The following is a 26,039-nucleotide window of genomic DNA, read 5'->3' on the forward strand; positions in this document are numbered from 1 at the left end:
TGGAAAAAACAAACGAATCCCTGAGAAGGGTATAAAACAAGCTTAAAGTGGGGAAAAATAATCATTTATCTCAGCATGATTAGGTGGTAATTAGGATCACTTGACATTCTAGGAAGCAGAGTGTGTTGGATACAGACTTCAGTGACACCTGCCTCCATTTCAGATGTGTGATCATAAGGAACTTCTGAAATCTCTGAACCCCCATTTCCTTGTTAGAAAGGATTACCCCAGAACCAATCCTTAGCCAGCTAAGAGCCAACAGGTCAGTGTCTCTTCTGAGCTTATGCCTGGTCTTCCTGCAAGTTTGTGGTATTTAAACTACAACCCTTGGATAGATACTGCCTCCTACCTACATCACAGGACAAGTTGTGGGAATCCCAACCCACAAGTTCTGTAACACATCTGCCAATTCAACCAACCAAAGAGAAAATATAAGGTCTGGGGTGAGGCTCAACAGTAGAGCCACTGGGGGAGGGAGAGAGGACAAAGGAGAAAGATGAAGGGGGTGAATCTAATTAAGATATACCATAAGCACTTTTGTAAATGCCACAATGTACAACTATAATATGCTTAAAGAAAAAAAAAAAAACCATGCCTGGCATGCTTGAGGCTGTGTTTGATCTCAGGCACCACAAAAAAAATACTACACCTGTACTAGCACTTTTTCTCATTCCCTAAACAATATATAGCACAATTATTTACAAAGCACTTATCTGATATTGGGTGTTATAAGTAATCTAGAGACAGGATGTATATAGGTTCTTTGCAAATCCTACAGCAGCAGTTATATAAGGACCTGAGTACCTGAAGATTTTGGTATCCTAGGGGATTCCTGGAACCAGTTCCCTCCAGCCATGGAAGGACAATGGCTATAATGTAAAGCTCCTGTGCACACTGCAAGCTACATGTTAACTCTCACAATTATTAGCAGGCATTTTCTCCCTTTAGCGGGGAAGATCTGGAATAGAGAATTCCCAAGAATTTGGTAGTAACTAAGCCCTGTGTCACAACCCACCCTAACTGCATCTTATCTTTCCCAACTAGAACAGTCATCATTGTAGGAGGAAGGGTAATAAAGGTAAAACTGAGACTGGGCCTCTACTTCTGCTCTTCTGAAGACTTCTCTCCTGCTGTTAAGCTGCAGGCATATGAGCAAACCTGCTGCAGCTTATCTACTCCATTTTGAAGGAGCCACCACTCACAAAGGAGGCACGACAGGAAAGGGTTCAATGTTCAGTTTCTTTTAATGACCCCCATCTCCCTGAAGGGCAGGTGCAGGCAGTTTGGTGATGGCAAGAGATGTTCACTTGAAGATCTTGCCTTGATTGAAGGCTTTGCCCACATGCTGGAAGGCCCCCTCCCAGGAAAAGTATTCTCGAACCAAGGTCTGGGTCTCCTCACTGCCAGGATCCAGTTTCCGCCATGTATATGACTCATAGTCCACCTGCCAATCAGGACTCAGCTGGGGATAAAAAAAGCCAGCAAAGAGGTATGTGATCAGGCTATTGGATACTGCCCCATACCTGTCTACTACAGCTCAGATGTCTGCATCACAACTTGGGACTCTTGAGAAAATGAAGTTTTTCTTAAGTGTACTCCTGAAACTCTCCCACACGCCCACTGGTCCAGGCCTAAGATATTTGTTTCTTATATCCTTCCCCCACCTTTAGAGACTCCTCCCCACAACCTTCCTCACCGGAAAGGCAAGCTCCTGGCCTCGGAAGACCCAGACTCCAGAAATGGAGCTGCTATTATTGGTTCCAAAGAGGATAACACTGGCAAAGGCATTCTTCCTCAGCTTGTCCAATCGCTGGAACATTCCTGAAGGGGAGAAAGAGAGGACATTTTAGCCTTCGGAATCATATCACCCACCTTGAGCTTCCTCTTCCCAGACCCACACTCTTCTCACCAGTGATGAGGTTGCAACTCATGAAAGTCTGGGTCAGCTCTTCAGGGAAGCGGTACTCAGCAAACCACAGGGACCAGCCATCCTTATCAAAATGCTCCCAAAAATATGGCAGTGCCACAGAGAGTGTGTCCTCATTGGAGTACTTGCGCTTAAATTCATCCAACACAAAGGTACTGAAAGGAGGAAGAAAACGTAAGGAAACCAGTAAGGAGGAAGCCTTGCTAAGACAGCAAAGAGTGTTTTCACTGAAAATTTATTGGTTTGAAGGAAGAGGTCAAAGCACAGGCAGACATGAATAACCTTGGAAGAGAGCTAAAGGAGAGTAACAGCGTAGTACACTCCTCTACCTAAGTATGCTAAGCATGAGAAGGGTGGAACTCAGGGCTCAGGGAATGTACAAGGGGAAGGGCATGGCTGACTGCTGCCCCCAAGTGGAGGCTAAGAATGAGAATCCATTTTTTCTTGTCCTGCTCCTCCTGGCCTGTTTACCATGATTCACCCAGGTAACTTCCCCAGCCATACAGGCCTCTTCAGATTACACAGGCAGTAACAAGAATGCAAGCAAAGGACCTCCAGTTTAAATCTCATACCTATGTCCTGACCCTGCCTCAAAACAAAACAAAAAACTTGGCAGTTTAGTGTCTACACAGACTTCTACTAAATGAATGTGCCACACATCTATTAAATCTTGAATGTTAAGCCGGGCATTGGTGACTCATGCCTATAATCCTAGCTACTCAGGAGGCAGAGATTAGGAGAGTTGCAGTTCAAAGTCAGCCAGGGCAAATACTTCTTGAGACCTTATCTCAAAAATACCCAAAACAAAAAAACAGGGCTGGTGGAGTGGATCAAGATGCAGGCCCAGAGTTTAAACTCAAGTACCACAAAAACAACAACAACAAAAAACTTGAATGTTGAACTGAATTTAAACCAGGCACCAGTGGCTGATGCCTATAATCCTAGCTACTTGGGAGGCGAGAGCACACAAGGGAGGGGTGAGGATAGGTAAGACACCTAAAAAACTAGCTAGCATTTGTTGCCCTTAACGCAGAGAAACTAAAGCAGATACCTTAAAGCAACTGAGGCCAATAGGAAAAGGGGACCAGGAACTAGAGAAAAGGTTAGATCAAAAAGAATTAACCTAGAACGTAACACCCACGCACAGGAAATCAATGTGAGTCAATGCCCTGTATAGCTATCCTTATCTCAACCAGCAAATACCCTTATTCCTTCCTATTATTGCTTATACTCTCTCTACAACAAAATTAGAAATAAGGGCAAAATAGTTTCTGCTGGGTATTGAGGGGGTGGAGAGGGAGGGGGCGGAGTGGGTGGTAAGGGAGGGGGTGGGGGCAGGGGGGAGAAATGAACCAAGCCTTGTATGCACATATGAATAAAAGAAAAATGAAAATAAATAAATAAATAAATAAAGCCAGCACTGGGCAAATAATTCTCAAGATCCTATCTTGATAGTGGGCGGAGTGGCTCAAGCAGTAGAGTGCCTGCTTTGCAGGCATGAGGTTCTGAGTTCAAACACCAGTGACACACACACACACACACATACACACACACACACACACACACACACACAATAAAACAAAAAAAAAATCCTATCTTGAAAATACCCAACACAAAACAGGGCTGGCAGAGTGGCACAAGGGAGAGAGGACCTGCCTAGCAAGTACAAGGCCCTGAGTCCAAGCCCCAGTATCAGCAAAAAATAATAAAAATAATCCTGAATTCACAGTTGGTTCAATTATTAATTTGCATTAGCATAAACACCACAATAAGTATTACAGTATTTCACTAACTCATGAGTTACTGCTCCCCTTACCCTCCCTTTATGTATGAGTCCAAGGTTACTTTGTAGCAAAGCAGGAAATCTGCCCTTTAACCCCAGGTCCAGGGTCCTTTTCAAATGTACATCAGAGACCTCATCTGAAGAGCTTTAATTTAAAGTTTCAATCACCCAGAATTGGAGGTGTGGCTCAGGCAGTAGAGCATCTGCCTGGCAAGTGGGAGACGCTGGGAGTTCAAACCCCTGTACTGCCAAAAAGAGAGAGACTGGGTACTTTTCTACACTCTCCCGAATTGCTCAAACTTTATTATACATGACCACATATTGATGCTTTTTCAAATAACCAGATAGGCTGAACATGGTGTTACACATCTGTCAGGAGACTGCAGCAGGAGGACCAAAAGTTGAGTCCAGCAGGAGCTATTATGTCAGACCCTGCCTCAAAAATAAATAAATAAATAAAACAAAACAAATCAACAAGAAAAACCATAGGCTCCTAAAACACATTTAGCTGAAAAGTCCTAAAGGGACTAGAATTAAACCTTGAAAAAATGACAATCTTGGTCTTTGCGGGCATCATTTGCGACATTAAAAATCCTACGGGAAAGCACTTATTTCATCCCAGGGTATGGTAATCCAATAGGCATTAGATAAACATTCTCAAAATCAGATAAAAGTTGGAGGATGGATCAAGTGGCAGAGGGCCTGCCTAGCAAGCACAAAGCTGAGTTCAAATTCCAGTACAATCACCAAAAAAGAAAATGTAAAAGTTCAATAATCCCAATATTTTAGGAGGCTGAGGCAAGAGGATTGCTTGAGCCCAGGAATTTTGAGGCCACCCATGGGAAACAGCAAAACCAGAACTCAAAAAGCAGGCAGGAAGGAAGTGGAGGGAAAAGGAGGGGGGAACTTTTTAATCAAAGATTTTAAGTTTGCTGCCTGAAGGGCTCCAGTGGTAGAGCACTTGCCTAGTAAGCACAAGGCCCTGAGTTCAAAACTCAATACCACCAAAAATAAAATACATAGGAATAAATTTGCTGCCTGATTTTTCTGCCTAATGTGCAAATCTATTGCATGTGAAAATCTCTAGGTAATAATTAAGTGTCCACATTACAACAACATATCCAATTTGGGTCTATTATATCTAATTTGTCTACAACAATCCTGCTTACTCCTGACCTATCCCAGTATAAGGCTTCACTAAAGTTCAAAAAGTGATATATCTTTACAGAGTAGAGGTAAGGATGTAGCTTAGTGGCAGAGTGTTTGCCTAGAATGTGAGGCCCTGGTTCAATCTCTGCACTGTGCAAAAAATAGAAAAAAGAATTAAAGAGCAGCTATGCCTGGTGCCATCTTGGCCTTCCACAAGGACCTAAGAGTAAACTCGTAGCTACCCTCAAGATACTCCTCCCCACTAGGCTAATGACTGTAATTTACAATTTTATGCACACCTACTGTACCCATCAACAGTGATTCTCCTTCATGCTGGGTCACTCCACATTAAAACCAAAATGAGAGTAGGTCAAATGTGAACCCCAAAAGATCAAGTAGTGAAAGGATGGATGGTTTGGGGAATGGCACGAGTGGGCGGGAAAAAGTGGAGGAACAATAGTCTTGAAGTGAGCTGGGCAACATGGTGCATGTCTGCAATCTCAGCAGTTGGGAAGGTGAGGCAGGAGGGACCAGTTCAAGGTCAACCTAGACTACATAGCCAGACCCTGTTTCAAAAACAAAATTTCTTAATATATTCTTTCTTCCAAGAATCCCTACATTTCCAGTAGACCCTTTATATACATGGGTATACAATTCCAAGGCGACTGTCATTGAGGAAAAACTCACAAATATTCAGAATGCATACAGCTCAATGCCGTACTGCTGGTGCTTGGTTCTTTTCCTCCAAAACACAGTCCAACTTCTACTAAAGGTATGCTGCCTTTTAACAAATCTAAAATTTTCACTTTATTACTTAAATTAAGTACATTTACATGCCCTTTCTGGCTTAGGAGAATTACCCTAACTTCTACCTTGCTCTTTTGGGCACCAATTTTCACAAAATTAAGTGCAGGCAGACACTCAGCAGATAATAAGATTTAAACACAACTGACCATAACACATGACACTGAGAGCTTCTCCACATCAACTGAGCTGTGCAATGCACATACAGGAGTGTGAATCTTGCTTTTGATGTGATTTTTTTTTTTTTATTGCACTTGATCAAAACCATATGTAATAGCTGGGTGCCAAAGCTCATGCCAGTAATCCTAGCTACTCAGAAGGCAGAGATAAGTAGGATCGCAGCTCAAAGCCAGCCCGGGAAATAGTTTGAGAAACCCTATCTTGAAAAAAACCACCACAAAGGTCGGTGGAGTGGCTCAAGGTGTAGGCTCTGAGTTCAAACCCCAGTACCCCCTCCACATGCACACACATATAAAGAAATAAAGCCACAAGTAAGATGGGCTTACTATACTGAAAAAAATATATACATGAGCATCCTATCTACTTCCTTCTCCTCAGGGGTTCAACTACCTAATTTCGTTAACAATGAACTAGACAGACACTATATATATAGCCAGAATCATACTTTCGCTTGCCAAGCAATTTTTGTAGCCTGATTCATTACAAAAGCAAATAAATAACCAATGGATCCCGCTACTGTCTGCTGCTTCAGCAAAGCCAGCCCAGCAGAAAAGACACAAGGCTCTCTGCACTTTCTCCTCCAGTGACCTTAAGACATGTTTTTCCCCCAGTTTTTTGAGACAGGGTCTTGCTATGCAGCCCAGGCTGATCTCCAATTCACAATCCTGGATGGGTACCAATGGCTCAAGCCTATAATTCTAGCTACTTGAGAAACAGAGAGCAGGTCTGAGGTTCAAAGCCAGCCCCAGGCAAATACTTTGCAAGACCCTATCTTGAAAATGCCCAACATAAAAAAGGGCTGGTGGAGTCACTCAAGTAGTAGTGTGCCTGCCTAGCAAGCCTGAGATCTGGAGTTCAAACCCCAGTACTACCAAAGAATAAAATTAAATTAAATTAAAACTTCTTCTTCTTTTTTTTTTTTTGGGATGGTACTGGGTGAACCCAAGGCTTTGTGCTTAGAAGGCAGGTGCTTTATTGCTTGAACCACACCATCAGCTTAAAATTTACCCAATTCTCGACAATAACCTCAAGAAGTTGCTTTTTTAAAAACTAAAATGTACTCTCGATACATCTTTAGATTATTATACAAAAATCTTAAATTCTGGCCAATATCCTTCCTTACCTCTTCGGCAGATGAGCAAAGGGGTCTTTGGCCTTGGGCTCAGCAGCCAGTGCCTGCTCACATTCGTCCATCTCCTCCTCAGGAGCTGGGGCAGCTGCCTTTTTCTCCTCTTTCCGCTCAGCCTGGGGTTTCTGTTTCTCTTCTCTAGAACCCTTCTCTTTCCGTGGGGTGTCCTTTTTAGGCTGACTCTCTGCAAACTTCTTAGCTAGTGGAGAGGAAGGAAGGGAAATGAATGTCCTGTCTCTCCATATTCCTCCAAAACCAAGCAGCAGTCAGAGTAATAAAGGAAAACAGACAGATGCAACCAGACTCTAGACTGCCCTGTCATACTGTGTACCTTTAACTAAGGACACAAACATCAGAAACAAGTATGCTTTATCACAACTCCACATTTTAATGCAAATGAGTGTGTGTACATAGAAAACCAATTTCACGAGATACTAGGTTATATGTGACATCCTATATTCCATGGGTCCCCATGACCCAAATGTTAAACAAAAAAATCAAGGGGCTGACAAGGAGCAAACTAGACTCTGATCCTATGCTCCTCCACCCCCTCAGACTCACCATCAAACTGAGCCATCTTCTCACACAGTTTCACCTCCCCTAAGACAGCCTGGAATTGGGGCTGGTTAATGCAGGTAAGGAACCAGCGGTTGGTATTGGAGAAAGCCTGACGGAAAGAAGGCTCCAAGACCTGTCAGAATGTAAAGGTGGAAACAAAGTCAGCAGAGGGAAAGGCCTGAACAGATTCAAACCAAGAGACCCTTATTTTTTCTCTCCACCTTCCTCTCAAATCCTAGACAGCACCATTTTATAGCCCTTACTTTCCTGAAGGACTACTTCCCATTTTTCTTTTCTTTTTTTTTTGAGACTGGATCTCACTATGTAACCCAGACTGATTTTGAACTCAGGACCCTCCTGCTTCAACCTCCTGAGTGCTGGGATAATAGGTGTTTTTCTAATCTCTTTATAGTCTAGTCCAATTTAAGGGATGCTTGCTCCCATCCTCCGTTTACTATAATCTATTTGGTAGAATATTGTTCCTTTACAAAAATATTGCCTATCATTCCCGATCTTTTAAATCTCATACACAATAAAAAATTTTTAAGAAGTTGAGACCAGCTGGGCGCTGGTGGCTCACACCTGTAATCCTAGCTACTCAGGAGGCAGGAGGATTGAGGTTCAAAGCCAGCCCAGGCAAACAGTTCATGGAGCTCTATCTCTAAAACACTCCTAACAAAAAAAAGGGCTGGTGGCATGGCTCAAGGTGTAGGCCCTGAGTTTAAACCCCAGTACTGCAAGAAAAGAAGCTGAGATTACAGCTGGTAGAGTGGCTTAAGTGGGAAAGTGCCTGTAGAGCCAGAGTGAGGCCGAGTTCAAACCCCAGTACAACCCCAAGAAAAGTAGAAGAGACCATCCCAAACTACTCAGGAAGATCATGGTTTGAGGCCAGCCTGGACAAAAAGTTAGCAAGACCCCATTTGAACAAATCAGTTGGCATGTTGGTATAAGACTATAATCACAGCTATCAGGAGGTATAGGTAAGAAGATCAAGATGCCAGCAGGGCAAAAACCAGAATACCCTATCTAAAAAATAACTAAAGCAAAAAAAAAAAAAAAAAAAAAGGATTAAAGTAGTAGAAGGCCTGCCTAGCAAGGGTGAGGCCCTGAATTCAACCTCCCTTCCCCCCAAAAAAAGTTGGAACCAACAAAGGGCTACAACAGAGTGACACCTCAGAATACCTAGGCTAGAGATGGAGCTCAGTGGTAGAATACCACTGGATTCCAACCCCACCACCACCTCCTCCCTTAAAAAAAAGTGTCCTAAAAGGCTAGTGGAGTGGCTCAAGTGGTAGAGCACCCACCTAGCAAGTTGGAGACCCTGAGTTCAAGTCCTAGTACCACCAAAAAAAAAAAGTCAGTAGTTGGAGGGTACTTATTCTGCTAAAGATGATGAGGAAAAGACAGTATAGCTACCTACTATCTACACTGACTACACTATATATACAGAGCTTGGTGTATACATAGCTTAATGACAAAATACTTGCCAAGTATACACAAGAATAATGGACAGTCCTTCAGACAGGAATACTGGTTCTACAGTACTTGGGTTCAAATTCTGCTCCAGCACTTACTAGCTGTGTGGTGGGCAGTTACATTTCTTCTCACACACTACAGGTAAGAAGCACTAAGAGACCTGTGAGGCCCTTGACACAGGGTCTAGCTGGTGACAGGAACTTTCTTCTTTGCCATTATCACACCACTATTCTGCACCAGAATAGGTTCAGAGCGGTGGTTTGGAAAGCAGCAAAATGTCACTTTTTCCTTCTAATAACCTCAACAATGATTACTACTACACTGATTTTTATCGACATAAAGGAAAAAAAATGAGACTAACGAAATTCACATACCCCTCTACCTCACCTGTAAATAATGAAGTCAAGAAATAAACTCAGATCTGCCTATAGAAGATCTTGATGCTGCAAACCTCAACCTAACTAAGCCTAACCAGGTTTCCCAAGAAATGCAGGAATGAACAAACCCCTCAGCCACGTAACAAAAACTAAGGGCAACAGAACGTTACCCAATTTCTCAGAAGTAAAAGTAACAGTCATAGTACTCAATCCTGGGACTCCTACTACAACTGTTACCTTGGGCTCTCCTTCATCCAAGTCCTCAGCAGAACCCAGGGTAACCTGGAGAACTGGCCACTTTGTTCTTAATTCCCACCTACTCCCGGCCCAATTAATTCTTTATAAACTTCACCTGTTTATAGAGCCACAAGAGGGTGCAGACAACTGTGATATCAGCCAGTGTCACTCGTTCGCCCACCAGAAAAGTCCTCGTCTTCAAGTGAGCATCCAGCAACCCCAGAATTCGCCTCACCTCCTCCTTTGCATTCTCAGTGGCCTATTGATTTAAAATGCACAAACTTTTCACTGGGTATCAATCTCTTTTCCTCCCCCAACAGAACTAAAGAAGCTGTTTCACCTAGCCCTGGCTTGCCCCACCTTCTTTCAATGGAGTCAAGAGTCTAAGAACATTTCAAATGTACCATGAATGAAGATCTCAATGTTAAATTTCTTTATGGTCAGTCTGGCTTGGTTTTCTGCTATACCAGTATAGATGAAGGAATTGTAGAGGCCCATCTGCTCTAACCACTCCCCTCCCATTGGGTATAACTTCCCTAAAGCAGAAGTTTTGCCTGTCTACACAAGACAGAAACCACCTCATTCAGTGTGACAAAGAACCCAGGTACCATCAATCATCCATTTATACCCCAAAGATTTTATCTTTGTATTGCTCTCATATTCTTGGCATCTTTACTTCAAATCTACTTTATTTCCTACTCCCCAACACTTAGGAGCTGATGCCATCCCTGTCCCTGGCCTCTCTCCAAGTTCCAAAGCTTACCTGTTTGTTGTGGTGCATGATGCCCAAGGTGGGAAACACCCAGGTGCTGGCTGGGGGCACTATGTCACTGTCAGCAAAGCTCACCCACTGTACCACCTGGGCTGCTGCCTCTGGAGTACTTCCCCGAAGCTCCTCATTGCTCACTGCAGAGGCAGAACACAAAGGTCAGAACTTTGGGGTCATGCCAACACCAATCCAGGTCCCTGAAAATTTCTCCTTGTCCACTGCAGTTCACCCTCATCCTCTTCCACACCCTCACCTCCAGACCCTCCCAATCCATATATCCCTGCAAATTACCATAGTAGGCAATGGCATTGCTCTCAAACACACAGAATCCATCGTCACCCTCAAATGCTGGAACCTACAACAAAACAATGAAGTTACAGTAAAATACATAGGAATTTCTCACTAGCCGATTTCCAGAAATTGAGCTGCTTTGGAAAAAAAAAAATTATATAAGACAACCAACCCTTGTTATCCAAACTCACGATACTATCTGGAACTCAGAAGACAAAACTCAAAATAATCTGGTATTCCCTGTGACCTGAATTCACCATGTCTTAATTAAGCAGTATTTGTATACTATAGAATATGTGCATAAAACCCATCAAATTAAGTAGAAGGTCAGAAACCAAGTCTTACACCAGTGTATCGATGAAAACTACAAGGATTAGGGAGCAACCTATGCGGCACTTGAGCTCCTCTACTCTTAGCATGTTAAGTGTGGTCATTCACTTATCTCTGTAAGTCCTCGGGCACAAAATTCTGCTTGTAGTAACATTTGATATATTTGCCCTGATAACACTTGGTTGAAATGTATTCTCTTCCCCACAAATACAAAGATGCCTATGAATTTGATAAAGTTGTTCTGTATTACTTTTCAAAACTACACACAAATCTACGATTACTTGCGTATCTCTCTATGTATATATATATATATATATATATATATATATATACACATACACACACACACACACACACACACACACACATGTGTGGGAATTTTTTTTTTTTTTTTTTTTTGCAGTGCTGGGGATTGAACTCTGGGCTTTGGACTCGCTAAGCAGGTGCTCTACCACTTGAGCCACTCTTCCAGCTCTAGAATTTTTTTCTTATACCACTGAAATGTGAAAGAAAATAGCATGGGAAGATTCCCTTTAAAGATGGAGGCCATCTACAGAGTAATGAAATCCTAGACTCCTTGGAGTCTCAGAACGAAAAAGTCCTTCACTTCCCTACTCACCTTGCCAGCAGGAAATTTTCGGAGAAATTCAGGGGTGCGGTTGGTCTGGCCAAAGTGGAAGTGGGGTGGTGCGGAGAGCACACGGACCTGAGCCCCACTGTACTGAGCAGCGATGAGGGCCTTGAAGGCCCTCCAGTTTTCAGGATATGTGTACAGGGTCTAATGGAGAAAGGAGAGGGTATAACTTGAGTAGAAGGGTCCCAGTCCAAAAAGCCACCCCACCCATGACTTTCATGAGTAAACCCGATATATTCAACTTATTTTTACTCTTTCTGTTGAACCAGGTTCTGTAGTATTTGTCACATGTAATCAGAGTCCTCTGAAGTACTAACAGAATTACATACCAACTGCTAAATAAAGCTTGCTGACAGATGTGACCTTCCCTAAGGACATCTCTAGACGCACTCTCTTCCCTTTAAGTATAATAACTCCAAGAAATCCAGAACTTTTGGCTCCATCAGACTCCTATCTACCTACATACACACAACTCTTCTCCTCCCTTCCCTGAGTCCTCCTTTCATTCATTCAGTGACCTGGCGCCTCTCTATTGCTAAGCTGGGCACCATTTGCAAAGCATCACCCTTCTAGGGCGCACACTCCGCCAAGAGACTTCCAAGCCCCCCAAGAACTGCCAGGTTGCTATCGAATGGCACGCTCTCTTCCGAAATTAACTCCTCTTCCTAAAAAAACACCTTTCTTTCCTTGTCGGGCATTATCAACCCTCTGGTCCCAACTATCTTCTCTACTAACATCTACAGCACAGTCCAGCATGTCTGACTGCACTGTCCAAAGATTCCTCTCGCTCGCAAACCTCCCTGTAAGACGGTGCCAGCCATCCCTGCCCACAAAGACCCTCCTTCTCCTTTTCACTGTTCCCGCGGCTGCCCCACAAAACGATCGCAAAAGTTCCATCGACCTGTCCAGATCCCACGTCTCAAACCGGCAATGAAGCCAAGCCACCTTTTTAGGCTCCAGATGGCGCGGACCCAGCATCTCTTTTCTTCTCTGCCTCAGAACATTCCACCTCTGGCCTCCGAAAGCCCCAGCCTCAGTTCCTCTCCAGGCCTTAAGAACCTTGCTATCCAATAGTACAGTTTGTACACCCCGAATCAGCTCCCCACTTGGCTCCAGAAGTCCTCTGGCACCAAGGTGGCCCCACTCGGGCAAAGGATGGCGGCGGATAGGGTGACCCGGATCACTAGCGCCGGCAAACTTACCCCAGCCGCCATGGTGATTCCGCAGAGAAAGGGGGTGGGGCTTTCGGTGCTGCCGCAAAGTAAGCCGCCAAGGAGACAAGGGAGGGGGGAAGGGGAGAGCCGTGCCGAAACAGCAGCCGGAAAGCGAGGACGGCATAGAAGGCATACGCACGACAGTTCAGTATTCAGCGGCGCTGAATTGGAAAAGGGGTGGGGCCTGCGCGAAAAGGCTTGCGCTTACGTGTTGAGGCTCTTGACTGGCCCGCCCCTCAGGTGCAGCCAGCCAATCGGAGTCTGGACTGGGGAAAGGAAGGAGCGGAAGGAGGGGAAAGTGTGAGAACCCAGTGGAAGATCCACCCCTTCGCAAATGCCAGCTTCCAGCCCTGTGAGGTGCCTGCTGCGCGCCGGGTCCTTGACCACCCTCCCGGAGAAGAGAGATTTGATGGTAGGTTCTGAGGTGTCATGATACAGTGTGTGAAATTCACAGGAGAAATAACTGCCGCACGGGGATGGCAGTTTGTTAAACTTTTGTTCCCGCTTAGGTTTTTAAGAGGAATATATATGGGCCTCAATTCTGAAACCATCTGCAAAGTAGATTTGCTCCAAGTAAACGGCCTTGCGGGTCTGGAATGTTGTTACTGCCACAAGAAAGGGATCCAGACCTCCGCCATATCCCTTCTACCTCCTTCAGCAAACTGGGCTCCAACCTTGGAGGAGCTGACAACGAAAGGCAATTCGGTTTCTGATGGGTTGCTTTGTACGCACGTTCAAGTCTGAACAGAATGAATTCTCCTCTTAAAGGGGAGAATGAAGAACCCTAAACCTAAATTTCCGGCTCCCACCATTCATAAACCTGAGGCAAACCTGGTTCTCAAGTATCCCCCACAATGTCATCCAGGATTCAGTGGCACAAGGTGCTGTCCTGGCATTCCCTACCAGTTGTGACAAGTGGGGGGAGGAGGAGGCTACTGAGGTAGCCTAAAACAGAGAGAGGACTGTTTTAGAATGGTCTGGCCAGACAGGTCAGAAGGCTGCATTAAGCCCTCAGGGAGGGACAGAAGGAAAGGGTGCAAGGATTTCCAAATAGAAATTAGAGAAAACTGGAGAGTATGTGTATTAAACTAGCAGCAGCTTTATTGCCCTTTAGGGCCCATATCCTCATTTGAGATTTCGAAGTGCTTGGGGGAGGAAAACCTGTAAAAAATGATAGAGATCAGGGAACAAGCCTTGGGAATCCTGGAGCGGGGTCACAGTAAGAGTCTGGTCAGCCTGAGAGGCAGATACTACAAAGGTCAAAAGGGACTCAGTTTCTTGCTTCTGTTCACCATTCAGTCCCCTAAGCTCCTGGGTTACCCAAGCCTCCATCTCCAGCCACTCTGCTCCAGTGCTGGCACTGCCTCCCCCTCCTTCTTTGATTTGCTGCTGCAAGCGTCTCCGGGCACGCCGCCGCCCTTGCCACACTCGGTGCCACAAGGCACAGCGCCAGCTCACTGAGGAGGGATATGATGCCTCCTTCCCTGTCTCACCCTGAGACCCTTCTCCAGCCACCTCAGGTCCCATAGGCCTCTGCTCAGCCAGTGTGTCTAGACACTTTCTGGTCATCAGGGGCAGCTCCCCAGGCTGCCCAGGGCTCTGCATGGCCCAGTCCTGTGGCATCTCTCCAACCTCTATAACCATCTCTTCCACCCCATCTTCACCATGGTCCCCCACACATTCCTGTTGCTGCTCTTTCTCCTCCTCACAGTTTTCCAGTCCCTCCACTTTCAATCTTTTGCTTGTCCTTCTTTGGGGAGACTCAATCCCACCTTCTTCTGACCTTGGTCTCTTGGTTCCCTGTTCTATGTGACATCCCAATGCTTCCCTTAACACTCGGACCAGGCTGACAGTGAGCTGGGGGAAGGGAACAGGGGGTAAGGGAATGGGTGTAGCAGACAGAAGGGAGCTCGGGGAGCTGGGCTGTAGAAGGGGAAGCAGCCCCCAGTCCCGACCCCTCGAGGAACGGCGCTGGTACTGGAGGCTTCGACAGTAATTAGCTGCTGCTCGGCAACAGTTCTGTAGCCGCCCAGCTACCCGGCTAGTTACATTGGCTGCAACATTGTGGCTCAGGTCAAAGGGATCCTGAAGATTCATAGAGCCAAGGCGCAGACCTTCCCAAAGATTAGAGGGCAGGCCCCCTGACACCAGCAATGCCTGACCATCCCGCAGGGATAGCAGTGTGCCACGAAGATCCCAGCAAGAGACACAGGAGAAGAACTGGGCCAACAGGGAACCTGGAAGAGGAGATGGATTGGGGGAAGGGAGTCAGAGACCAGAACTGAGACTAAGGCAGGTCCCGCACCAGAGTCATTTCCTTAGCTGTGACTTAGCAGGAAAGTCCTTCCTTAGCAGGACTTTTTTCTTCCCTCCAAGGAGCTCAGAAGAGTCCCAAGAAACCAGCCTTCTCTGCTTCCTATAAACAAGACATCAACCCTTCCTCCCAGCCATATCTTTCCCCAGATGCCGTACCTTGTCCTTGCTAATGGTGTAACCTTGGCTAAGTCACTTACCTGCTCCAAGGCATGGTTTCTTCATTTGTAAAATGGCCACAGTAACATTAGCAGCAATGGGACTGATGTAAGAACTATGCTTGGCACACAGTGAGTGTGATATATGTTCCCTACTCTTGTGATTAACATCATTACCAGTCCTCTACCAGACTCACTGAGGGGTTCCACATTGGTGCTGGGCTCCAGTCTTGAGACATCCCTGGGGAAACTACAGTCCCAGCCATCAACTTCCACCTGTTCCCCCTCCCCTGTGAAAGTAAAAGAGGAGGGAGTCAGACTGGAAGCAAGAAGATTGGGGGAATGAGGGGTAGAAATGGGGATGACTGCAGAGATCTCATTCCAAGATAGCTTAGTGTCTCTACGTATGACAAAGAGGAGAAATGAAGCTGATGAGGTGGAGAAAGGGTAGAGGCTGGGCTGCAGTACCTGCTTTCTGAGTGAGCTGAGACACAGTGGGCAACACAGGAGGATCCCTGGTCTGAAGGAAGTAGATTACAAGCAAAGTCAAGGCGTAGTTATTGAGAAGGGGTCCACTCCCTGGGTAAATAACCAATAATTCAGTTAGGAAGAGGTGCTTCTAAATCTGTCATTTGCAGTTTTTTCAACCCCGGTTCTGGCCCACCCCTCTTTCTTTCCCTGAATCCCTACCTTTGCCCTGATAACAACTCAGCCCAAGTCTGTCCTGATTCATTCTCACCTGACAGCCCTCGACCCTGAGCCCAGCAGCGGATAGTGTACACAAGGGGCCGAACTCGCCCATCCAACTCGGAGCAGAGACTCAGGAACCGTGAGTTATGCAGGGCTAGCCTGGGACAAAGAAAAAACAAGATTGTCAGTGCATGGCGACCTTTGGAACCTATCACCCCACCAATTCTCATTCCAGACTTTGGGCCATATGGAATAAGGCTAAAAGTGTATACACCAAAGTGTTGCTAAAACACTGGTTTGGGCTGGGTGCATGGCTCAAGTGGTACAGCGCATGCCTAGCAAGTGCAAGGCCCTGAGCTGGGTGCTGATGGCTCAGGCCTGTAATCCTATCTACTCAGGAGGCAGAGATCAGGAGGATCTCGGTTCAAAGCCAGCCTGGGAAAATAGTTCTTGAGACCCTATCTTGAAAAAACTCATCACAAAAAGGGGCTGGTGGAGCAGCTAGAGGTATAGACCTTGAATTCAAGCCCCAGTACCACCAAAAAAAAAAAAAAAAACCCTGAGTTCAAACCTATATGTTTATCTTGTATCTTGTACATTCACAGAGAATGCTATTATAAGACTACTCAGAGCCTTTAATGTGCCAAAAAAAAAAAAAAAAAACAAAGAGAGGGAGAGAGAAAGGGGAAGCAGTACAGACAGTTGAGAGAAACCTGTTTGCATTTAACTTAACATTTCCCAAATTTATGTAGCAACAGAATCTCTTTTACATCCCTTAAAAATAGTATTGCAGAGCCAAGCATGGTGGCATATGCCTATAATCCCAGAACCTGGGAGGCACGGGCAGAAGGATCTGTTATCTAGTGGGTTCCAGGCCAACCTGAGCAGCAGTGAAACCCTGTCTCAAAAAAAAAGTATTCCATGCTTAACAATCATTGAAGTGGAAGCCAGACAAGAGAAGATAAGTCAGGACTCCCTCCCTCCTCACCCACCCCAGAACTCTCAGCTGGCATTCCCCTACCGCACCCCTAAAAAAGGTACCGGTTACTGAGGGAGATGTCACCATGAAGACCTGAAGGTCGATGGCAGAACTTGACCACAGGGCGCCGAGCAGAGGGTACAGTTTGTACTCGGTATACCCCAGGGACACAGCCTCGGAGAATGGATCCCACCAGCTCTAGCATTGCTGCTCCCTCTGGTTTCTCCTGTTTTAGGGCCTCTGCTAGTTCCAGAGCCTTCCCCACGTCTCCCTCGCCCCTGTCCTGTAGTGGGGAGGCTGGAGGCAGAGACTGGGGAGAGGCAACTGTCTCAGAAGCCAAAGCAGAGTCTGGAGTCTGGGGTGCCAAGGAGAAGGAAGGAGTTTCAAAGTCCAGGGCTTCAGATTCTTGGGGAGAAGCTGGAGATTGGGAGTCTGGAGGAGAGGCTGGGGTGCAGGTTAGAGTTTGAGGATCCAGGGGGGAAGCAAGGGCTGAGTCCAAGGATGGAGACTCTGGAGCCTTTGAGGCTGGCTGTGGATGGAAATGAAGTGAGTCAATGCCTCTTCCACTGTCCCCTAACCATATGACATCTCTGTCCCCAAGACAGTGTCTATTACTTACTGTTTATTATGTGACAGACCCTATTACTATGGGCTTTACATAAATTAACTCATTTAATCAGCACAGCAACACTTTCTTAAAGTTAAAATAACCTTTAATTCCATAAAATAAATGGTCTATATTCTGTAAAAATGTCATTGTTATGAAAGACAAAGAAAGGCAAAAGACTATTTCAGAATAAACACTAAAAAGAGTGCCTGCCTAGCAAGTCCCGAGTTCAAACTCCAGTACCACCAAAAAAAAAAAAAACAAAAAAGACAACTCAACAGTACATTGTCAGTAATCCCCAGCACCACCAAAACAAAAACAAAAAAGCTGGGTGTGAAGGCAGGAGGATGGAGAGTTCAAGCAAGGTGCCAGCCTGTGCTACATAATGAGACTGTCTCAAAAAAAAAGAAAGAAAAAGAAAACACCAGTACATTCCCAGGAGAGCTGACAAAATTAAGAGGAGGGCTGTAGATTAAAGTCTTATAAAGTTGTACAGTTATACTGGTGTAACATTTCCTCAACTTGATAATTATACTGGGGTTACACACTGCAGTATCTTTTTTTCTTAGGCAATACGCACTAAAATATTAAGGGAATAAAGGAGCAGAATGAATGCAACCTCATCTCAAATTATTGTGGAAGTATGTGGGGCTATGTTTTGTGTTATATGTGTGTGTGTGTGTGTATATGTATGTAGAGAAATAACAGTATACATTTAAAAAAAAATAAAATAAACTCCTGTGGGGGTGTAGCTCAGTAGTACAGCATTTGTCTAGCATGTATAAGGCCCTGGATTCAATCTCAGCACAGCAAAACAAAAATAACTCTTCGTGGGGGTAGGAGGTATACAGGAACACTATTTTTTGTTCAACTTTTCTGAGAATCTAAAACTGCTCTAAAAAATAAAGTGTATTTTAAAAAATGACTAAATCTTTCCTATTCAATAAACAAAATCTGTACATTAGATGTTAGAAAATACAGAAAATAAAAACATAACCCCAAGATTGCTATTATCCTTTTATATATTTCTCCCCTTATAGAGTTTTGAAATTTGTTTTATTTTTGTCACAACTGCCATCTATCCCATGTCAATTCACTTTCATCGTGTCTAATGCTAATCCACATTCAAATTTCTGCAATTGCAATAACCTTTTCAGATTGGTCCTACTATGCCTACTTTACAAATGTGGAAGAGGTAGAATATTTGCCCACAGTCATGTGATCATTCTCCAGCTGCCTCCCTGGTCACTTACCTGGGGCTCTTCCATATCTCCCAAATCCAAGAAGAGGTCAAGATCACAACCATGGACATCAAAGCTGTTTATGGAAGAGCCAAAAGGATGGATCACACAGCCTAGGTACCAAGCAGAGAATAAAGGTCAAGAGACACCAAAAAAAAAGAAAAAAGGTCAAGAGACATTAGGGAAAAACAGGAGGTATAAGAAAATAATGGAGCTAGAGGCATGGCACCTGTCTTGCAAGCACAAAGTGCTGAGTTCAAACCTCATTTACATACATACACAAAACCCAGAACATAATGGAGTGCAAAGATGGAAAAACAACCAAATAAACACCTCCAGCTAGAGAGGAATGGGGATACAAATGGGGGAGTGAAAGACAGGGAGGTTCAGACATAGGCTGGAGACTTACCAGGGAAGAACTCTGTGAAGACCTCCTGCATCAGGGCCACCACAAGGTTCCGAAGCTGCCGCTCAGCCTCAGACAATTCCCTCAGTCCCACAAGCTTTAACATTTGTGCTCCCACGTCTGGGGCCTCGGCTAGTGCTTTAGCCAGATGGTGGCTGTCAGGGACCACTCCTTTGGGGGACTTGGAAGCTGGGCTCTGGAACTCCTTCTGTTCCCGTGGCCGGACACGCAGACGGTGTCTTCCCAAGCTGTGCTGGGACTGCGACAGGACAGCCTCCCGAGACCGCATGTCCCCCATCTCCACGATAGCAAACACTCCCTGATAAACCACAGAGAAGCAGGGATAATGCTTTTGCAACCAAGAATCCAAGCACTTGTTCTGGCAGTAGAAGAGAATCTTTGAAATGGGGACTAGCTCATACTTTGGGGACATTTGCTTGCCACTTTCCTAACAAGGAACATACTCAGAAAACTAAATCTTCCCCTCACTTCTTTCCCATGCATATTACTCTCACCCAAGTCTGCCAATGACAATCTCTTTTTTAACTATTGTCTTCCATTCTTAGCAGTGACATATTTTCACAGGTTATAATATGATTCACCCCTATCTTCCCTGGTTTTTAATTCAACTCTTAACATTAAGGATCCATGTGGTCCAGGTGCCAATGGCTCACACCTGTAATCCTATTTGGGAGGCTGAAATCAAGAGTATCATCATTTGAGACCAGCCCTGGAAAACAGTTCATTAGACCCCATCTCTAAAAAGTAATTAAGCAAAATGGACTGAAGTTGTGGCTCATGTGATAGAGCGCCGAGTTCAAACCCCAGTCTCTCTCTCTCTCTCTCTCTCTCTCTCTCTCTCTCTCTCTCTCTCTCTCTCTCACACACACACACACACACACACACACACACACACACAAAGAGGCAAAGAGGTACCCTCTACGGTAATGAGAATGAAGTGATGTGGTACTGGCCTAAAGACAGACATTCAGATAAGGGGAGATAATAAACCCATATATCTCTCTGATCAACTCATTCTCAAAAAGGGTGCTGTGATGATCTTTTGTGTGTTTTGATTTTTTGAAATGGTCTCATGATGCAGCCCACACTGTCCTCAAACTCTTGATCCCCCTGCCTCAGCCTCTGAAGTGCCGGAATTATAGATGAGAGCCACCATACTCAGATGTGATAGTTAATGTTGATTCTCAACTTGACTGGATTGAGAATCACAGAGAATAGTAAAGAACATATTTGGATGTATCTGTGAGGGTGATTCCAGAGATGATTAGATCATGAGGACTCTAATGAATGGATTGATTCCTTGATGGTTTTATGATATGATGGCATTTTTGTCAGATAGTGAAAAGTAGGAAGTGGGTCATAATTGGAAGTAGGTCACTGGAGGCATGTCTTTGGGGGAGTATGTCTTGCCCAGGCTCCTTCCTATATTCCTTCTCTCTGCTTTATTTTTTTCCTTTGATGGCACTGGGATTTGAACTCAGGGCCCCACACTTGCTAGGCAGGTGGTCTTACCACTGGAATCACTCTCAAAGCCTAGTTAAGAGCTAACTTTTATTTTAGGCTTGTTATAAAACCCTAGACTACCAAGGCTTATTATTAACATATACTACTTCTAAAACTCTTAAGACTTCTATGAAGTATGTATTATAATTTCTATTTTACAAATCAAGAAACTAAAACTCAGATTAAGTAACTTGTGATTGCTTCCCAAGTAGGGTCTTAAGTGACCAAATCTCCAACTTCTTACTGAAAATACCCTCAAGGAAATGTTGCAAACATTAAATGAAATAATTGTGTAAAATCCTAGCATATAATTGGTGAGTAGTAATTACTCAATAAAACCTTTAATCATTATGATTCCATAATTAGAAGCCTCATAAACATGAGGTTTAAGTCAGGAAAAAAATCATTCTTTGTAAATTAAATAGATAACAAGTGGGGACACTAAGGGCTGGAGATGTAGCTCAAGTGGTTGTTTGCCTAGCATGCATGAGGCCCTGGGTTCAATCCCCACTACCGCAAAAAAAAAAAAAAAAAAAAAAGAGAGACACCAGGCTTTCTGAAGAAGTAATCTGAGGAAGACACTGCCAATTACCCACCCAATATACATTTCCTTCCTAACAGAAACCCAATTTTGCTTAGAGGCAAAAGAAAAAATTTAATTTCCCGTTTGCCTATAGCTATGTTGGAGTTCTGGCCAATGAAAAATCTACTGAGGAGTCCTCTGGAAAAGGTATTTTCCTCAGAAATAATAAAAGAGGGAGGGAGGGAATCAAACTCAGCTGACACTAACCTTTTACATTCTGTCTTTTAACCTGTCCCTTCTTCATAAAGATGTGGAAGCAGCACTATCATAATTCTAAAATGAGAGCCACCTGCCAACAGTGATGGAGTAAAAATACACAAAACCCTAGACTACCAAGGTTGGACTTCTTGTTACATGAGAAAAAAAAAATTTAAGGATATATTCATTGTATGGGGGATTCATGGTGACAATTCCAAACAGGCTTATATTGTATACTGATTAGATCACTCCTACCTTTTTTTGTTTTTGTTTTTGTGGTACTTGAGCTTGAACTCAGGGCCTATACCTTGAGCAACTCCACCAGAACTTTTTTGTGATGGGTTTTTACAAGATAGAGTCTCATGAACTATTTGCCAGGGCTGACTTCCAACCGAGATCCTACTCATCTCTGCCTCCTGAGTAGCTAGGATGATTAAAGGCATGAGCCACCAGTCCCCAGCTAACTTTTTTTTTTTTTAATTAGGATAACATGAGAAAATTTTGACTTCTTATTTAAACTATTTGTAGTTTGGTTGCTGAATGGAAGTCAAAATCAGATCTCATTCCATCCTAAAAGATCTGGTCTGCTAAGGGTATTTAATCATCCCTCCCTCCCTTCCTCCTTGCGGTGCTGGAGATGGAACTCAGGGCTTCATATTAGGCAAGCACTCTACCACTGAGCTACACTCCAGCCCCAAGGAGATTTGTGACCACCTAAGTCATACCTATATAACCAAAGTGCAGCCTAAGAAACACAGTATGACCAAACAATACTGTACCACAACAGTGAACTTTTCCCAAGGGACTAAAGGGGCAGTAACAAAAGGTCTACATGAATGCAAAACAAAAAAGGCCAGCAAAAACAAGCTTGTGCCCAGACAAGGTGGCATACACTTGTCCTGCCAGCACTCAGGAGGTGAAGGCATGAGGACTGGAGTTTGAGGCCAGCCTGGGCTACACACTGACACCCTATCTCAAAAAAAAAAGAAAAGAACAAGCTTGTTTTTCTGTCACTGCAGGTCCAGGATCTCTGACCAAAAAACCTCAGCATCTCTTCATGTAGTTAATAAACTGCCAACCAGTTTATCAATCAGTTTTGAGGGTAGGAATTCATCTTCCAAAGATGTGTAATTCTCTAAGCATCAACTTTCACTATAATTACTCATTTAATTGTCTACTTTCTCCTCTAGACTGTAAGCTCTGTATAAGCAAGGACTGCATCTACTGAATTCACTACTCAGAATGCAGCCCTAATCATAGTGTTTATCACAAAATTTAACATTAGTACTAAATATTCGGTGAGCAAATAAAAGATTCACTGAATCTTTGACAAATAAGTCCTCTGACGACTAAGCTCACAAAGCTGGGCTATGCCAAGTTCTGTGGGGTCTACCAATGACTTCAGGAACCAGCCAAAACAGGCTGCTGGTTTTTCTTATCTCTTTTAATATACAGAATACCTGACTCACTCTTTACTCTCAGAGTCATTCACTACTCTACCTTGTCTTTGTCCATGACAACACTGGCCACAGGTCCAAATGATTGGAAGTACTCAGAGAGCTGAGCAGAATCCACATCCCTGGGAAAACCACTGACAAACACGCTCCGAAGTCCTTGGGCCTTTCTGGCAGCTCGTAGCTCTACCAAATGCCGGTGTTTCCTGCCGCCCAAGTGGGCATCTAGGCTGGGTCCTTAAGAGAAGTGTGAGGGAAAAAAAAAAAAAACATTTAAATTAGCCAGATGAGGTGGCTGATGCCTATAACCACAGTTACTCTGGAGACAAAGATTGGGAGGATCACAGTTGAAGACCAGCCCAGGCAAAAAGGTAGCAAGATCCCCAACTCAACCAATGAGTTGGGCATGGAGCTATGCAGTTGGCCACGGGAAGAATGACTGGGGTCTGAAACCAGCCCTAAGCAAAAACCCAAAATTCTACCTGAAAAATAATTAAAGCAAAAAGAGGCTGGGAGCATGACTCAAATGGTAGAGCACCTGACTACCAAGTATAAAGGCTCTGAGTTCAAACCCCAGTATTTTTTTTTTAAATCTTCAATTATTCTTCAGTGTACTTGTTCCCTGACTCTACTCTGCATACCCTAATCCTACTGATCCTTCCAAGACACAGAAAGTGGAAATTGGAATGAGCAAAGTCCTAACTCCTTCCACACTTAACATTTTTGTCCATTTTTCTATATAGTGCATTCTCTAAGTGGTTCCCAGGAGAAATGGATACACTACAAGTAGCTTTTATTTTTCTGGTGTGCTGTTTTTGCAGTACTGGGGATAGAACCCAGGGCCTTGAGCATGTTAGGCAAACTTTACCACTGAGCTACAACCCAAGCCCTGACAAACAGTTCTTAACATCAACATGCACTAGGGTAGAGAAACACCTTCAAACTGTAAAGAAATTAACAGGTACCTTATCCAGGCTATATAGAAAAGAACTAAGAAAATCAGGGCCCTGGAATGATCCTCATTGATCAATTTGTGGGTATGGTATAGTGATTCCAAGTGTAACAGTTTCCTCAGATATAAAATGGAGATAATCGTGGCTACCACATAGTCTGGCATATGGTAAATGTGGAAATTTTAGCTGCTAGTATTATTTTTATTGTTAGCTGCTTGATGTAACCAAAGTATTTGTGGGGCCAACAAAGACTGGGTTTTTGGCTTACGCTGCTGGACAGACAGTAGCAATGCCATTCACAAAAAAAGAAAGAATGGAAGATCTGTTCAGGGAAGATCACGATTCCAGACTTCAAAAGTGAAATCTGAGGTTTCATTGAGCCCCTTGCGCTTATGTACAAGGACCCTGTCTACCTTTCCAAATCCATCTTCTGCCTCTATCTACCTTCTGCTCCAGTCATTCATGCAATGCTCAGCCACCCATCCTCGCCTCGAGGAGATTCTCTGTGGGGATTCTTCGATTTAATGACTGCCTTCTCTTATGACACCAAACATACCCACAGAGCACTGAAACTGTCTCAATCGAGACGGCCAAGTTCCTTTATCTCCGAAACCCCTTTCCCCACCCTGGAGGCCAGCAAAGTACCGGGTACAGAGCATGTCCAGTAGATGTTGGTGAAACAGGGAATAAAATAATGAAACTTTCGATGTGGCGATTTCATACACCGAGAAGGAAGGGTTTAAGGTGGTGTAACTTCGGATATGCGGAGTAAAAACGGAGGTGAATAGCCGTATCAACCCTTAACAGGAACTATGATCTAAAACCCTAACACTCGCTAGACCCCAAAGACGAAAGCCTGAAACCTCCCCCCTCCCTCGCATGCCACCGCTTACGGTTGGCTGTAGTAACTTGGCAAAGGCAGCAGCGGAAACCCCCACGAGGCAGCGATTCGACATCCGAATCCACCGCCGCCATAGCTACTTTCCCGTGCCGCCCAAGAGCTACCACCGCTGTCACCACCGGAACTCACTTCTGCAAATCGCAACGCGCTTCGAAGGCACTTCCGGAGCCCTACAGGAAGTTACGCGTCACTTCCGCCAACAGCTTTCTGAAACCTAGCTCCTTTGACTCAAGAGTTCCGTTTCTAGCTTGTTTTAGGAAAAGCCGCGCATCTAAAAGGCTTATCGGCCTACGGCAAGCCGATTGGTGTGCTCTGAACTATTCCAATGTTGATTGGTCCAAAGAAACATGAACATTCATAAAGTAGCCACAACGGCTGGCTGATAGTGTCTCAGAACCCCGCTTCTTGACAGCTTCTTGCAAGGTGGTCGCGCGCTACGTTCTGCACCCTCAATCCCATATTGATCCGTCGAATAAAGGTAGAGAACGCGCAGCTTCGAATCCTTTTACCCACGAAGTTCAGCACTGTTCCTCTCATCCTCTGCAGCCCGGTCCTTCCGCAAATTAGGTGTTGCAGGCCCGCTTCTTAGCCCTAGCTGGGGAGCTCTGCCTTCATAGGGCACCTTCTGGGCTGCACAAGGCCACAGCCAGATCGCTGCGGTCCCGGCGAGCCAGGCTTATTCTTTCTGCAGTAGCAGGCTGCCTGAAGTGTACTAACCAGGCCCAAAAGACCAGTCCACTTCAAGGGAATGTGGTGGCACCGACTAAGGTCGTAGTTAAGTGAAGACATTAGAAAGTGCTGCGGCCCCCCAGACTGTCATATAGCGATTAGTTGCTCCTGACACCACCGAGGTGTAGGCTGGTAGAGAATTGGGCAGCTGGGGAAGACCTAAGGACAGGGACCATAAGGAAATGGAAGGACTATACAGCTCATGCTATGGTTATCAGCCCACAGCTTTGAATCATGCCGAGTAGTGGACTTGAGGCAGATAACCAAAGTCTGACTTTGAGCAAGTAACAACCTTTAAGATCATTCTAACTCTAAAGGAAGTGCCAAGGAGCAGAGTAGGCTGAACTTCACAAGCATTTAATGTTTCCCAAACCCAAAAAGGCAAGAGACAGCACTATTGCGCACCCAATTAGGGTGGCAGTCACTGAGGCTGGCCTTGATGATC

At 44.6% G+C, this 26,039-nt stretch overlaps 2 protein-coding genes across 5 annotated transcripts; both read right to left on the minus strand.

Annotated features, from left to right (window-relative positions):
- Positions 1-1,225: 1,225 nt before the first annotated feature.
- Eef1g (eukaryotic translation elongation factor 1 gamma) lies at positions 1,226-12,978 on the minus strand. Of its 2 annotated transcripts, none has more exons than XM_074047237.1 (10): positions 12,847-12,978; positions 11,630-11,788; positions 10,681-10,744; positions 10,384-10,526; positions 9,736-9,879; positions 7,534-7,663; positions 6,967-7,171; positions 1,910-2,082; positions 1,697-1,821; positions 1,226-1,462 (listed from the first exon to the last, which is right to left on the minus strand). In XM_074047237.1, the coding sequence occupies exons 1-10, from the start codon at positions 12,856-12,858 to the stop codon at positions 1,304-1,306; spliced, it is 1,314 nt and encodes a 437-aa protein (XP_073903338.1). In that variant the 5' UTR covers positions 12,859-12,978; the 3' UTR covers positions 1,226-1,303. The 2 variants fall into 2 exon arrangements, with proteins under 2 accessions (XP_073903338.1, XP_073903333.1); XM_074047232.1 differs by lacking the exon at positions 12,847-12,978 and adding an exon at positions 12,590-12,637.
- Positions 12,979-13,937: 959 nt separating this feature from the next.
- On the minus strand, positions 13,938-25,010 carry Tut1 (terminal uridylyl transferase 1, U6 snRNA-specific). Of its 3 annotated transcripts, XM_074047213.1 has the most exons (9): positions 24,858-25,010; positions 23,058-23,248; positions 19,256-19,571; positions 18,859-18,959; positions 17,061-17,527; positions 16,069-16,178; positions 15,798-15,908; positions 15,527-15,619; positions 13,938-15,095 (listed from the first exon to the last, which is right to left on the minus strand). In XM_074047213.1, the coding sequence occupies exons 1-9, from the start codon at positions 24,937-24,939 to the stop codon at positions 13,984-13,986; spliced, it is 2,583 nt and encodes an 860-aa protein (XP_073903314.1). In that variant the 5' UTR covers positions 24,940-25,010; the 3' UTR covers positions 13,938-13,983. The 3 variants fall into 3 exon arrangements, with proteins under 3 accessions (XP_073903314.1, XP_073903327.1, XP_073903324.1); XM_074047226.1 differs by lacking the exon at positions 23,058-23,248; XM_074047223.1 differs by lacking the exon at positions 15,527-15,619.
- Between the last annotated feature and the right edge of the window lie 1,029 nt (positions 25,011-26,039).

The sequence above is a fragment of the Castor canadensis genome, chromosome 1 (assembly GCF_047511655.1).
Source record: "Castor canadensis chromosome 1, mCasCan1.hap1v2, whole genome shotgun sequence".
Taxonomy (NCBI): domain Eukaryota; kingdom Metazoa; phylum Chordata; class Mammalia; order Rodentia; family Castoridae; genus Castor; species Castor canadensis.